The sequence below is a fragment of the Arvicanthis niloticus genome, chromosome 15 (assembly GCF_011762505.2).
Source record: "Arvicanthis niloticus isolate mArvNil1 chromosome 15, mArvNil1.pat.X, whole genome shotgun sequence".
Taxonomy (NCBI): Eukaryota; Metazoa; Chordata; class Mammalia; order Rodentia; family Muridae; genus Arvicanthis; species Arvicanthis niloticus.
In genome coordinates this window covers 39079478-39095961 of record NC_047672.1, presented here as the reverse complement: position 1 = coordinate 39095961, position 16484 = coordinate 39079478, and the positions used below count along the sequence as shown (strand labels likewise).

The following is a 16484-nucleotide window of genomic DNA, read 5'->3' as shown; positions in this document are numbered from 1 at the left end:
GCAGTGTGAATGTCCGTATTTTATATATCCATTCTGTAAAGATAGAAACCATACGTATAGGTTGTGTGAGTATGCCAATATAATCAAATGAAAGCTCGTAAATTATTGAACAGACTTGCTAGCTTCAAAAGATTAAAAAGTAGCACCCCAAATCACCCAGTAGAAACAAACATAACTTTTCTGCAAAGCTATTTTTTTAATTGCCTAAGCTAAAACTCATCTGTTGCTTTCTACTTCAAAGAACAGACAACATTGTTGATAAAAATTTGGAATGTCTTTTATCCTTAACCTCAGCAGCTTCTGTAAATGGTGTGTGTACATGTGATATGTGTGTTCGCATGTGTGATAGGTGTGTGTACATGTGCACGTATGGGTTAGAGGGCATTGCCATTCCACAGCAGTTGGTCCCCTTGTCTGTTGATACAGGGTCTCTCATTGGTCGGGAGCTCTCCAGTTTGCCTAGTTCTTCTAACCAACAAGTCCTAGTGGCCCTTCTGTTTCTGTCTTCCTGCCCTCAGAGAGCAATCCTGCACCACAGGAAATTTCAGTGGGTTTCAGGGGACTGAATCCAGGCCCTCCCTCATGTTTGCACAGGAAACACTTTACTAAATAAGTACCTACTAAGCTCCCAACCCTCTACGCATTCTTCTAAAAACATTCACATTTTTTACTTTAAAATATTCTTATAGTTAAATTGCTACTCCTAAGTGCCAGTGTTGGCAGGATGTAGCTCAGTTGCAAGTTGATTTCTTTCCTATATCTGTCCTCAAACGCAAACAGGTTAAACCTTGCTTCTTCTGAAAATAAATCTCAATTTACATTTTGACCACCATTTAGAAGTCTTTGTTTAAGAGTCCAGGCACATTGAAAATCCTGGCATCACCACACTCAGGTGAATGCCATCATTTCACTGGCCTGTTTGCATGCAAATGTATTAGAAATGGAGACTGATTGAATGCTAGCTCAACCTACAGTTTGGCCCTGTAGGTTTTAAGATCATTTTAAGATGCATTTTAGTAGGATTGGTTGGCTTGCTCTCGGAATGGGGGCATTCTCCTTTAACTGATAATGGATCCTGTAGAAGAAGGACCTCTTGTTCCCCTGAGTGACCCTATGAATTTGTTCATGTTCCCACATCCTCATTCTCAGCCAATGAGACCAAGGTGAAGTGGCTTCAAGGGCAAATGGATGTCTACAGCATAGGCAGTCGTCTGCTTTTCTAGAGTAATGGATAACGCAGATTCTAAACAATGTGGTGGTTTTATGATCTCAACATCTGTCCTGAGGGACTGGCCTGAGTTTGCTGACTCATTATAAACATCTGTCACGTGAGTAGACCATTCACTCACTAATCACTTCATTAAATCCTATTCTGGGCCTTGGAGAACAACTGAGCATCACGTGTGCACATAAGAAAATAGAATCGCAACCTGGGAACACAGGTTGATGTGGGCAGGAATGGACAAATTTTTTTAACTTCAGCAACAACATATTAATAACAAATTAATGTAGTTTGGTGAGTTAGCTTCATTTCTGCTAGGTTTAACTATGTTGTGTATGTTTTACATGGTCCCGAAGTGTCTAGTAATCTCTGTTGCTTTGTGAAACATGGTTTCGACTTACTCACTTGTACATGTAATATATGTACTAATTTGTAACAATTTAGAGAGAGAGAGAGAGAGAGAGAGAGAGAGAGAGACAGAGAGACAGAGACAGAGAGACACAGAGGCTGATGGGAGGGAGGAGCTAACTAATTATGTAAGTGTATTTATTGGCGATGTAAAGCCACATATATAGGCTCGTTTTCTTCTGAACTTGTTTACCGCTTTTCAGAGTTGCGAATAGGTTTTACACCTGCATATTTTGAACTATGTTAATTGTGTGAAGTCGTAGGGAGCTAATTGTCTCTGGTGAGAAGGTACAGGTGGAGACATAATGAACAGTAGCAGATTACTCTTCAAACCGACTCACTTCTTAACATAAAGAATCATTTGACCACGTAACTGTTTGACATTTGTGGACGCAGCGGCTGCTTCTCTTTTTCAATGCTAGAATAAATTGTTTCTTTCAGGGGGGAGAAAAGTTAAAGCATTGGCAGTTAACCAGTACATTGTCAAGTACTGTGTGCATACTAAAATAAGAACTAATATATTCACCCAGTATTTATGGGAAGGTGATTCCATAATCTAGGTGAGAAGAGAGCGGGCTTATGAAGACACATTAAGATAATAATCTCAGGCAGTCAAGGTTTCCATCTGGATATTGAAAAGCATGAAGAGGTGATTTGGGGCCATTGGCATTCAAGTCAGGTCAACTCATTTGGATAATTAGAGATAATAAATCATGTGTGTGATCAGATAGTGATAATTACTGAAAATTCTGTAACACTGGCAAGATCAGCTACTTACATATATATATATATTTGTATGACTGTATGATATGGTATTAGAAATAGGTTTTCCCCTAAATTATACATAGTAAAATATAAGCATATATGAATGAATATATGAAGTCCAAATGGCTAATACCTAAGCATGGGCTATATATGAATGAAGCTCACAGACAGGAGGTCTTCGTAGCCCACTTTGTAGTCAGTGAAGTCCTTATGAAATTGCTAGCTATGCAAGTGACGGTGGCCTGCTATTTGTCTCTCAGGTTTCAGCAGAGTGACTTTATAAGAATTAATATGGTCATAGCAGAAAAAAATACTAATGACAACAACAGATTACAACCTGGCCAATCATGTATACATGGAAATTTGAGGGCCTGCACCTCCAAGGTTTGAGTAACACTCAAGGACAACCTTTTTTGGGTAGGGATGGGTCTCATGATGCAGACTGCTTCCTCCCTATCTGGGAAGGCTGATACTTACATCCTGGGTTATTGGGAGACTGTGTCTTGTTGAAATCCACATTCATATTCTTCAGTATTAAGTGACCTTGGGTGTTTGTGTGTGGCCTCCTGATACCAATGTTTAGGTGTTATCCAGACATACGCTTTATTGTTATCTAAAACCTATATTTTGCAGGAAGTATAAAATGTATCTATACAATTGAAAATATTAAACCACTCTGCCTCTATACTTATTTAGACTTTAATTTAAGGATGGTGAATTCATCTGGCTTTAAATAACTTTATTTTTCTTAAACATAAGTTTGTAGATTTTGCAGCCCAAGAGAAAAAGTTTCTGTTTGACATCCTTTAAAATGTGTTTACACCCTGTTAACTTTGCACATATATATTAAAACCTAAAATACCTTGAAATAGACCACTATTTTAATTTGAAACAAAGATAAAAATGTACATAATTCTCAAATAAAGATGTGCATCTCCCAGGCTCTCCCTAACCCTCCCCCCCCAAAAAAACCAAACCAAACCAACAACAGCTTCCTGCCATACACATATAAAACCCCAACCCAAACCAAAGGAAACCAAACCAAGAGACTTACCCACTGATTCCTAAACTGGATCATGTGATGGAGGAAAAATGAAATAATGATGGAGAACATAGGGAAGAACAAAGAAATGATGAAAAAACTAAGGACAACAGAAAAGACATAAAATGTCAATGTAAACACCCAAGCCTGCAAGATACAGCTCCATTTTCACCCACTCACCTGTCACCAGGAACAAATCATGAGAGATGATGGTGCAGTTTTGATTTTTAAAACAAACAAACAAACAAAAAAACAAACGAAAATTAAAAGCAAAATAATGAGATTTTTAATAAAGAGAGCTAGCATTTCACTGAATTTTAATTGCAGTTTAATTTATTTTGTGCTTGTGTTTGTGGGGGTGGTGGTAGGCGCCTTGGCATTTCGTAGAGGTCAAAGGACAATTTGTAGCATTTTCTCTTCTGCTATGTGGGTCCCTACAATTAAACTGAGGTCACTGGGCTGGCTGGCAAGCACCTTTACCCACTGACCCACTTCACTCAGCCGAATAAGAACCAGTGTCTACTTGAGCCCACAAAAATGAAAACTGTTGTGTAAATCACATTTTTCATATGCTATATTTTTGTGACTTTTTTTTTTAAATGGATGCAAACTCTGAGTCTTCTATATTTGTATAAACAAAGTAGACAGGTTTTCAGCTTCCTCATTTGCATGTAACAAGCAAGGTTTATGTAAATAGTCAACACCAAAATGGTATATGGGAAATTATAGGCCACTTGGAAAGTTTCAGCAGTGTTTATATACAAAAGGCTTGCAGAGCAGAGGCTCCACCCAGCTCCCCTCCGGCTCCCTAGGACTTACCTCCTGTCCTCCATCCAGGGCACACAGCTTGGTGCTTTGCTTCTTAGCATCAACTAACACATTAAACATTGTGCACACGGAAGCTGGGATGCGCAAGTCGGTTGTTTTGTTTGCCTTTTGCAACTTGAGTTCAAATGCAGTTCTTGTTCTAGTTATTAAAACATGAATTACAGTGAGAAATCCTGATGTACACTCTACTTGTTTGCAAAAGTCAAATGATGGTAGCATAAGACATGCAGTTATAGACAGAGAAGCATGGTGGAGCTATGGAGAAGGGAGTGGGGGTGGGGCCAGGTGGCGGTGTTCTTTGCTGTTGTCTCAAATAAAGGTTAGACTGTGACTTTTTTTTTTTTAATAGAAGAACATGGTTCAAGCACGGTAGCACCATAATATTTTAAATTCCAGTTTTGTGTAGCTATTCAAGATGATACAGACACCCAAAAGAAGCTTTTGGTTATGTCTAATGTTTTTCATGAAAAATGAATCACCATTTTACTTATTCTCTAAGCTAAGTTCCAAGTAGAAAACCTACATGTTCTTCTGCACTTATGCAGAAGATATCCTTTGTGTTAAAACAGAAAGAGAGAGAGAGAGAGAGAGAGAGAGAGAGAGAGAGAGAGAGAGAGAGAGAAAGTAGCAGCCCAGAAAACTGGAAAAGGGTAATAAACCACAGAAAACTACAATTCTTATTTGTCATTTAAATTGTCTCTTAAATGCCTGAAGTTGAAGGTAAAACCCCATAGAACAGGTGAGTTAGATTAGTCTTTGTTAAAGAACGCCTCCCCACCCCCCACACCCTAATCTGACCCACAGCTTTGGCCTTGAGAATCACAGTTGAGTTTTAAAAATTAAATAATTCAAATCATAATCTTGCTATAGGAGGGCATTCACATTATTCCAAGAACTGAACTTTCTTGGCTCAATGAGCTGAAACATCCTTGGGTTGTTCTAACAAACATTTGATTGATACTTTGATGTACTCCCCACAGCTCACAGACTCATGTAAATGCACCATAAGCAAAGGCACTGGGGACACATGATTGACATGTTAGCATACAATGCTGATTGTGTTTAAAAAGCAAAACTCATCTGAGAGACTCCAAAGTCTGTAACTTAGTTCTGGTTGAGTGCTGAGGAATGCATGCTGTTACTTGGAACTTGTCTGATGTCGCTAGCAAATTCCAGAAAGCAGTGAGTAACCTCAGAACAAGGATGGTGCTGACTGAATTTTGAGCTCCTCATACCACTTCACTGCACATAGACACCATACTCAATGCTTAAAAATCTCAATAGACCATTTCCGTATTTCTCTGGAGATACTGCTTTGAGAAGATAAAGCACATGTCTCCCAGAGAGGCATGCATAGTGGATGTGATTAATATGGTATGGGTGTTATTGATTAGAGGGATGGGTGGGAAACCTGAAAACAGTAACATCAGATTAAGTTCATCAATTACATGGGTTCCCAGGATTAAGGTCAGAGAATGGAATGTCCAGTACATTTTGAAACAGTGGTTTGTACTCAATTCTTCCCTGTGATAATTAAGTAACAGGTACTTAGTAAAAAGCAGCATTATGAGTCCTGGCATACTGAGCAGCAACTTGGAACACAAATCTACCTTTTGACACAGGCCTCTATCATATCACTGGCCATTAGTTTAAGTCTTTGCTCTAAGTGGTGGGCGAATTCTTGTTCTGGCCAATGGAGGTCAAAGACAAACATTTGCAGCGCATCAAGTTTCCAGAACAGATCCTCAGATGTTGTTGAGCCATTGCTAGAAGAAAGAGGAAAAACAAAGAACACCATGAACTTCCACTGTTATCAATGTGGACCGCGCATCCACTGGTTTTCCTTTCTGTGATAACGCCATCAGTGAAGAATATACCGCAATCATGACCGACCCAGTGTTCTCTTCAGTTTGCTTTTTAACTCTTCCTTTCAACTCCTTAATGAGGTAAGCCACAGAGAATATAAAAGAAATAAATGCAGTAATGAGTTTCACAAAGAGGACTAGCATGGGTACAAAGACTAAAGAAATCAAACTGTGCATATTAAGGGCTAATATTTTAACATTCTTTACCAACTTTTAAGATAATGATGAATACATAAAATTTTCTCTTAAAGATCTGAAAACGTGTTATATGTGCATAAAAATTTATATGCTCACACCTAGGAGTAGCCTTCCTGTTATCCACACATCTATGCCTCTGTACTCACTGAGACTTTCTGCCCACAGGAGTGGGGCACACAGGAGCCTTAGGTCACAGGGAACAATAGGCTAGGTAAGAAAGCAAACCTTTACTTCCAGTTTGAACTGCTGGGTACTGCTCCTAGCTCATAATTAAAAACTAACATTACAGAAATGGTCTAACTAGAAGTGGTATCTGAGGTGCTTTGAAGTTAGACCACAAGCACACATTTTGAGTCTCTGCGCCTGACAGTGAAGCCAGCATTCACCAGGATGATAAAATTCCTCTAGGAAACTATAATTTTACACCATGTATGGAGGTGATGGGCAGAAGAATTCATAAATCATCCAAGCAAGGGATACTACTACTACTTTCCATGAGCCAAGCATCACACATTTGAACACATCGAGACTCAACCACAGTATCAGAACCAAACAGAAGCAAAACGAAAAAAACAAACAAACTGAGCAATGTCTGATTTGTTCATAGTGTTCTAACAACTGCTCCAAATACACTGCACGAAATTTATATTCTTACTCTGCAAAAGAAAATGAAGGAATAAAACCCATTTATTATAGAGGCACACTGGAAATTTTAAAACAAGTTATTTTAAACAACCACATTGTTTAGCTAAATATGTCTTAATTAGTGAGCTTTAGAAAAAAATCACCTCTTGCCCTGGCTAATTAAAAGCTTGGTTTCTGCCCTGTACCCTGGCCTCAGAGTCTCAGTTCTATCTCCAATTTAAGTTGCTATCCCCGACCCATTCTGCCAGGAATTTCTCAGGATCTCCTGGTCTAGCTGAGTTCTCTTCAGATTTAAGTTCTCAAGGGACCAATCATGACAACACTGAACAGCACACACAGAATTTTACTGACTGATTGTCTCCGCACCTTAATGTGCGCTGGACACAGCCTCATCAAACACCTGACAAGGTTATACTGACACCACTATGAAAAATGGGTAAGGAAATATCCTATTTACATATGTACAAAAAATACAAAAGAACAATAAAAGGCCAGGCTATCTACTTCCATATATCCATAGGGTACAGTTAGAAGATCTGTGCTTTAATTGAATGTACTTGGCAAGAGGCAAATCTGCTTTATAAATTTTGGAGGGACATTAGAAATGTCCCTGCTTTAGCAGTTCACCACCAACAAAAATTATCATCAAAACAACAACAAAAAAAAAATCAAGGAAAAGTTCTATGAAAAATTTTCTTATACAAAGATGTGAGCTCTATCTTTGGAGAGACCTAAATATGCTTTTCTTCTTCTTAGTGCTCTGTGAAAATTAGAGACATTAAATGTGTTTAATTGGGAACTTAATTGGTATAATAAGTGTTTGTTATAATTGAATAGATTAGAAAATATAAATAGGTCTTCTCTGGAGTTGATATAGATAACCTGCAATTTATTCTGAAACTTTTCATTTTAAGTTATTTCTAATAAGTGACCTAGTCCTAAAAATACTACAGATTAAAAAAAACTCAAATATAAATAATGGACCTTGATATAATTCCTTAAGTCAGTAGAAATTTATCTTTATGACATTCATCTGCATAGCTAATGACAAGTGTCTGAACTACCACCCCTTCCCAAATGATGACTTTATATTCAGAGAGAAAGATGGGGAGGAATTGTCTGGGCCTTTCTTAAAAAAAAAAAAAAAAATCAAGAAGCTTCTTCACTTGGAAAACACCAAATGGTAGATAATATTGGTCTAGTGGGAGGGCCTAGATGACCTGGGGGGTGGGGACAGGGTTAGGAGACCACAGTTGCGTCTGAGAGGATTCCTCAGATGCTTATGGGTCAAGGTCGTGGTTGAGGCTCCTGGAGGTAAAACCAAAAACAAGTGGATCCTCACCACCTAGCTGGGCTACCTGGTCAAGGACACGAAGATCAAGAGATCTACCTATTCTCCCTGCCCACTAAGGCATCCTAGATTATTGGCTTTTTCCATGGCAGATCCCTAAAGGATGAAGTTCTAAAGCTCATGCCAGCACAGAAGCAGCCTCTGGCTAGGCAGAGTTTCAGGTTCAAGGCTTTTGTCAGTATTGGGATCTACAATGGTCATGTTGGTCTTGGTGTTCAGTGCAAGACTGGAAAGGCCCACATTGTTCTGTGCAAGGTGACAATCCACTGAAGCTCTGTGCCGGTGCGTTTCATCCCTGTCCCCAGAAGCACTGACATTGTCTCTGCCCCTGTGCTCAAGAAGCTACTGATGATAACCAGTATTGATGACTGCTACACATCAATTGAGGCTGTAATGTCACCCTTGGCAACCTTGCCAAGGCCACCTTTGATGCCATATGCAAAACCTACAAGTATCTGACCCCTAACATCTGGAAAGAGACTGTGGTCACTAGGATTCCAGATCAAGATTTCACTGACATATTGTGAAAACCTACAGCAGAGACTCTAAAAATCCAAAGGACCTGAAAGCAGAAGGAAAAAAAATTGGGAACAGGAAAAGGACCACTGGGAGAAGGGGAGACGGGAAGGGTAGGGAAAGAAAATCAGAGCACAGTACATGATACATGTGTATGAGACGTCCATAATAAAACCTATCATTTTGTACAATAAACATACACTGACTTAAAATGTGAACTGTGATAACATCATAGATTATGAATAATCATGGTCACTATGACAACAAAGAACCTAATAATCTTGGTAAGATCATGGTAATCAACTTGTATCACATATTTTTTATTTGCTTATGCCAATAAAGGCACCATCACCCACTTGAGATGATTCTTGTCTTGATATTTACATCACTCTGTAAAGGATCCCAACAAGAGAAAGTTTGGGTTTCACATAATCTCTAAGCGAACAGAATAGCAAAATAGGAAACTAAATCATACAGAATAATGTCCACAAATCATTCTGTCCTAGTAAAATGTAGATGGAGAAGGAGTTAGAAGAGAGGGTAATATACAGAGGCCAAAATTATAAATTTAGAAAGGTTCCTTATTCCATGTAGGTAATTTCTGAGCACATACAGAATGCCTGCAAAACATTTTCACAGGATATCAGTCTCTTTCTTGGTCTCACCCAATTTGTCTTCTTGACTGTATATATTCAAGACTGAGACCAGATTTTATGGTTGGTGGTGGGGAGAGAGAAAGCTAGTTAAGTTTTTGAGCAGTTTATTCTATGGAAGCAGAATAAATCAAAGTGGGTGAAGGGTTGTGAATCTGGGTTAAAGTTTGCCTATCATTTACAATGAGACTCTATTTCTTTCTTTTATTAATTTACTTGTGGAGGATATTTCTTTAACTGTGAAATGGAGACACTGACACTTACCTTACAGAGCTGTTATAAAGGTAAAATGAGATAAAGAACTTGGCCTTGTACCTAGAACACAGTAAATCCTAAATATTCAGATAAATTCTCAGTATTTTTAATCTAATGTTTGTGCTGATTTAATGTATGAGGTCTTGTGCAAAAGATATTTCTGTCTTTTTACATTTGTAAATTAACTTTATAACTTCATTAAATTTTTATGAGGCTCTGAGTTTTCAAAAGAGCAAAATTATCAACAATAACAATGGGGACAGTGAGCAACAATGATAATACAGGGTAATAATTACCATTGATTGGATACCTAGTATGTTCCAGTAGTAGTAATTATTTATAGAAAACCTAGGATGCATCAGATACTTTTATTCAGTGTTTTTGACTCTTTCCCACAAAACTACCTTTATGTTTGAAATCAACCACTCTTCAGCTGAAGAAAGGAAAGCTAAGAAAGATTTATGGTTCATAAGCGAAGGTTTAAGGTCAGACATATTTAATTTCAGAGCACCTGTCCCTAATGACAGTTAGTTATTGCAAGCTTGCTACAATGTGGAGTAATTAAATATGCTTTTTAGTGGCATCAAGACTATCTTATAATTGCAAGGTACGCCAACTGAAGTAAGAAAGGAACAACACAACAATGTCCTAGTATTGGGGAAAATATGAACAGTTGCTTCCCTGCAAGGTCTAATTCTGCTTCTTCAAGGCTAAGACTAAGAAAAAAAAAAAAAACCAGAACACAAACAATTGCAAATCTCTTTTGATGTTTTTCTCCATATACAACGTCAATGGTGTGGGCAGTAAGAAAGCTGAACTTACCACAGTTGTCAACCTCATGTCAGACATGGGTTTGTACTGCTTAGTGTATATTCTACAACTTGGGGTTAAATAAAAATGACATCTGCCACACAGACTAAACATAAGCAACATCAAACCAGTGTGATTTTTTTCTTTTGATCTGTCATTTATCATCAATATGCTAAGCCCAGCTCAATCAAAAAAAAAAAAAACCCTCAAAACAAGTAAAGCCAAAGACAATACTCCTCAATCAACAAGGATAAATGCCATGCACTGGGAACACATCTGCACAGAACACAGCCAAGGCCATGCACTAGCTAACACAACACCAGGAAATAATTGAGGGATACACACGTGGACTCATATAAAGAAGCCATCCACGGAGGAGTAGAAAAGCTAGGAATCTGTGGAAGATTAAGAGGCAGACTTGGAACTTTTGGAAGAGCTACATTGGGAAGACTGTTGGCGATATTCCTGTAAAGAAAGAAACAACGTGGGCAGGGAGCACCATAAGCAATATTCACACATGGCTGTAGGTAAAGTCATAGGGTCGGGAACTGAGGCAGATGCTCTGAGGGCACCAGGATACCTACTTGACTGGCTGCCACGTCTCCTGCTCAAAACCTCTGTGAATGGACTGGGCAATGGCAGACTCCATCAGGTCAACGTATCGGACAACCAAGGGCACAAAGATCTCTTGCAAGTGCTTGTGGAATTTTCCATTACACAAAAGTGCTGAAACAGGCAAGCAGAAATGGTGTTTGTTAAAGGGAGAGTATCAGCTACTTGGGGGAAAAAAACAGGTGAAAAATATTTATTTTTTCCTAAAAGAGTCTCACATGGTTAAACTGATAGAATACAGATGATAATGATTTTGCTTTTTACATTCAATATCACATCATCGAGATTACTTCAGAATTATAGTTAGCCTTTCATATATGCCTGTCAAAACAAAAGGAGATTATATTTCTGTAAAATGTTCTAAGCAGGTGGTATGCTTGTACATCCTAAGAGATTTAACACATAGGCACATGACCATTTACTGTAAATTCAAGGGAGCTGCTGCCTCCACAGAAGGTCCTGACACATGTAAATGCAGCAATTAAGTACAGGCAGAATCCCCTTGCTAGGCTGTGTATCAGGAAAGCAAATGCTAAACTTGTTCAACTGTACAGGTAAGCTTGATTATATCTGAGAACTACACTTCTGAATTCACTGGGGAGGGTGGCTGTGACCCTGGGAGAATCTATTCCAGTTCACAATTTTTTTTTTTTTTTTTTTAGTTATTTGGAGATTTGTTTCTGAGGGTTCAGCTTAGCTCATTACTTTCTGTGGTTCTGGGGTTTGAACCTAGGGCTTGTAGCTTATTAGGTAAATACTCTACCAATGACCTACACTTCCAGGCCGAATACTTCTGTATTTAAAAACCGTATATTACATTGTTTTTAATCTTTCAGTTTTTAATTAGTCTGATGAATTAAGGTTAGAAATGCCCCTTGTAGAGTGACTATATAGACCTTACATTTAGTTGTATTTGGACAGTTGTCAAGAACAGGATGCACCTATCACCTCCCAGAGCCATGTTCTCCATGCACAGATCACAATGTCACTAAAACATCGGTCACAGCATGAGGTTAAACTGGACCTAGAATGATAGGACTCATCAGGACTAAAGAATTTTTAATTTTTTGATTACTCTTTCTGTAAATGTTTCTCAAATGGATATATCCTAAATATATTTATGAATGCTTTGTCTTCCAGGTGAAAATATATTCATTCATTTATACACACACACACACACACACACACACACACACACATAAACATATCTGAAGAGATGAGATTTAAGTTTAATCTAAATATCAGAAATGATTCCCATGGGTGTTCAGTGGTGATGGTGGTGGGGTTGCCAGGTGGAGGGAATACCTAGCATCAAACTTTTCATGGGGGGATGTTATACAAAGATGAGGTGTTCTACAGAGATAAGGAGCATAGCTAGGAAATTTTGGGAGCATCTAGGTTATAGGACATGTGAGACTTCAATGGGTACAATGGCACAATTTATTATGGCTATTTGTCAGTGAAGGAGTGACATGGTTCTGTTGGTCCCATCTTTCTGGTTGCTCGATGACAAAGGGAGGTAATTAAGAAGAGAGAAGAGGGGGCTAGTGACAAGCTCTGGGTAAAAGGTGACAGTGGCTTTGATTAAGATGGCAGAAGTGGAAGATGTTAAAAGAATAACCTCTCATCAACTCCACTCACTTTAATGGATTTGAGTATCTGCACGTGTTGAGTGTTAACGTGCGTAACCTCTAGCAACCCAACAGTCTGGTCACACACTCAATGTGCCAGCTTCTCACATCATCTTCTTCATACAAAAGTGAACCGGAGTCTTCAGGTTTTAAGACTTTGATGACATGCACAGCATTTGACAAAATGCACGTGGCATGTATAGGAAATGCTCTCAGTGTATTTCTGTGACCCTTAAGCTTGTGAGAGGACGGAGAAAGATGGACTTGTGAAAGTGGAATAGAAAAGAAGAAAGAAAAAGAAAGACAGACAGAAAGAAGGAACTCTAGGTTCCCCATATTAACCATCTTATCCACTGTTAACATTTTACTTTACCAAGATCCCTAAAATTATTACAACTACAAATGAACCTGCAATTATTCAAGTCAAAAGCTACTTTACAGACAGATTAGGTGCTTTGGCGTCAAAGACACAGCTTACTAAAAGGCAGAAGTTTAAAATGATTCAATTCAACATTGTTTGTTAGGAGCCGCGAGAGCGTGATAGCATTCGCCATTACAAGATGGCGTGGGCATCCTGTCCTCCCACAAGTAAACAACTAACTACGAAGGCGGCTCCTAACAATCGTTATTAGACATTGCAATGATTGATTCTAAGATTAAGTAATGGTTGACTCAAAGGTACTTCTAGCAAGTACCTTTAAATATATTTGGGACGTGCTGCACACATCTTCTTGTTTTGATTTGCATTTTTTGTTATTGTTATCTTTTCTGTTCATAAAGACAGAGAAATAACTTGGAGGTGAGTGGATAGGTAGAGAGGTGAAGGGGATCTTATAGTGGGGGAGGGGAACAAATACGATAAAAAACAATGTATAAAAAAGATTGAATAAATTAAAATGTATTAAAATAAAACTATTACATTAAATCCCCCAACTTCTTCACTCACACATTAGAGTAAAAGTAGAGATTTTATATCTCATCTCTATACAAGCATCACAGAGGTGGGTACCACAAACCTTTTCTTCCCTCCCTATAGCCAATCAGTAATCAAGACCTTTGCATTCTTGATCCTCATGTCTTTGTACCAGGTCCCTCCTCTGCTTATCAGCACTGTGGCTATTTAGTTTACTCTTACTCTTCTCTTCTGTCAGGACTCATGTAGTCATTTCCTGATTGGCCTTTGGGTTCCTAGTTTTTGCCTTGGATAGCTTACCTTCTCAAAGTGTCAGAGGGCTTTGCATACATGTGTCACACACACACACACACACACACACACACACACACACACACACACACACTCCTACCTCTTTCCAAGAGCACAATCCTATGTGCCACTCCTCCAACAAACCTGAAAGCATCACTAAGACATGAAGGCCCTCAATGATCTATCCTACCATGATCTCTGCAGCCCTGGTGCTGTGTCTCATACTTCCTATGGCATAATTTCAATGATTTTATAAGGCACTCAAATCCTCATATCTTTTCATAAATATTTTTTTTCTGCACCCTCTTCCTTTATCAGTTACTGGCTTTCCATGTTGACTCCTTATCCGGTTAGTTGGTGCTGTTTTCTCCCTCCCTACTTCCTCTCTTCCCCTTCCTCCTTACGACACCACTTGTCCTTGTGCGGGAATCATGGCTGTTTGCTCAGTATTTAAGCTGAGTTCTGGCTCACGGTAAGTGTTCAGATATTTGATGTATGAACGAATATTTGGACACTGCTACTATATCTTTTCTTAGGAGACTGCATTAAATGACAGCTATATAACCATTGGTGGCCCGTATAACCTTCACATTTTGGGTGAAATATATGTTATTAGATGATGCTGTCATGATAAATTCTATGATTGATCCATAAATCAAAGATTTGGCTACTAATTTTTCTATTGGATATGAGTAGCTCTTATTTTAATGAATGTGGCAAAAAAAGATTTTTTTTTTCTGGTCAGTTATTACTACTAGCAATGGTTAGTTGCTACTTGTCTTGTGGTTGGTGGTATTTGCTTTGTTTTGGTAGCCATGACTTACTCTTTTACTTATAAAATACCTAATTGGAATTTGAGGGAGGATAATCATTCTTACCAGTAATGCTAGATTATCTCACGAATACTTTTGAGAAATTGTAGACTATATTTTTTGTAAATTTTTGTAACAGATAATGAATTTTGGCTAAAACTTTCCTCCAATTTCAGCTTAGACTTGCCGTTAAATTTTTTGTAGTGCTGGGCATTGACTCCATGGCCTGTGTACTTGCTTTGCCAATCTGATACTTCTCTTGCCTTCCTTTTAGTTTTTTGAAATAATCACATTTAAATAACCAAGAAAATAATCGTATTTGAATAATCAGGAAAAACTGACATTGTTGTTTATATTTAGAGAGAAGTAAAAGCACACAGAGAGAGACAGAGAAAGAGAGAGGAGAAGGAAAGAGAAAGAAGGGTAGATACACAAGTGAGGGAAGATGGGAAGGGAAGGAGAGGCAGAGGAGAAAATAGAAAACCCACGTACTGTAGGAAGAAGGGAGAGGCAAAGGAGAAACAGGGCTAGCACGCTACTGTGGGAAGGCAAAGCTACTGAAATTCACACCTGTCTATCAATGTGTGCTCTTTCCTGCTTGCCCATATGCCAGCTTTCACCCTACTTCCATCAGACAAAAGCCCCTCTAAAGGTAGCCTGAGGCATCAGGAGTCTTCTCTCTGTGGCTATGATTTGATGCTGTCACCAGTCTAATTCATGACTTTACAAGACACCACTGCAATGCTGCATTGGAAAGGGAAAGTTTTCAACCTGGCTTTATCCAGGGTTTCCTTCTTTCTTATTTTTCTCACTGTGTAGCTCTAGCTTATTGGCCTGGTACCCTCTATGTTGACCAGGCTGGCCTCAAACGTATGGCAGCATGTCTCAGGTACTTCCCCCAGAGTCAATATTATTTCTGACAGTGTACTCCAGATGTGGGATTGCCCTGGATTCCTATAACTTAGCTACAGCAACTACGGTGGAAGTTCAGCACCTACTCTGCTGATCAAAATAACCATTTTCCCCCAAAGATTCCTTGTACCCAAATGTTACCTTGTGGTAGAAAACGAAGGAACATCTGTATATAAAGTCTTATGGAACAAGTAGAAATGACAGAAAAGAAAGCAAAAGGCTTAAATAATGCAAAACTCAGGATGCAGAAAGCCTAATTAGTTTTGAATATCCCCAACAATTAATAAATAAAAAGTACTTGACATAGGCTTTTAATAGTAATATTTCAACACACTTTAAACTATGGTCCAATTAATAAAAATTACCGAGACAATGATTACTGTGTAAAATGAGTAGGCAAATGAAAGTATTCATGTATTGTTTTCAGGGTAAACACATGCTGCTCTCTCCTGAACTATATAATCTGCTTTTATGTTACTGTACCGCCTTTCAATTAGTTTGCATTAGTGGATTACTGGTAAGACTGATTATCCTCCCTCAAATTCTAATTAGGTATTTTATAAGTAAAAGAGTAATTCATGGCTAGCAAAACAAAGCAAATACCACCAACCACAAGACAAACCAACAGACTTTGGTATGAGACAATTATTCAAAGGGAATACACATGCTATCAGCACATAGTAAGGCAGGCTACTATAAGTAAGACTAAGATATAAAATTAATAGTAACTCTTCTTGTTGACACATACACAGAAC

The 16484-nt window shown here is 38.4% G+C and overlaps 1 protein-coding gene across 9 annotated transcripts in view; it reads right to left on the bottom strand.

The window, feature by feature from the left end:
- Positions 1–16484, bottom strand: part of Cadps2 (calcium dependent secretion activator 2) — a 499527-nt gene that overhangs the window by 53853 nt on the left and 429190 nt on the right. For 3 of the 9 annotated variants that reach the window (XM_076913647.1, XM_076913649.1, XM_076913650.1), the window contains 5 exons: positions 11143–11284; positions 10904–11023; positions 5876–6031; positions 4257–4404; positions 3450–3464 (listed from right to left, as the gene is read on the bottom strand). In XM_076913647.1, the coding sequence (XP_076769762.1) occupies positions 3450–3464; positions 4257–4404; positions 5876–6031; positions 10904–11023; positions 11143–11284 (581 nt within the window). The remainder of the gene's footprint in view (positions 1–3449; positions 3465–4256; positions 4405–5875; positions 6032–10903; positions 11024–11142; positions 11285–16484) is intronic. The other 6 variants (XM_076913648.1, XM_076913653.1, XM_076913651.1 and 3 more) reach the window with 3 other exon arrangements.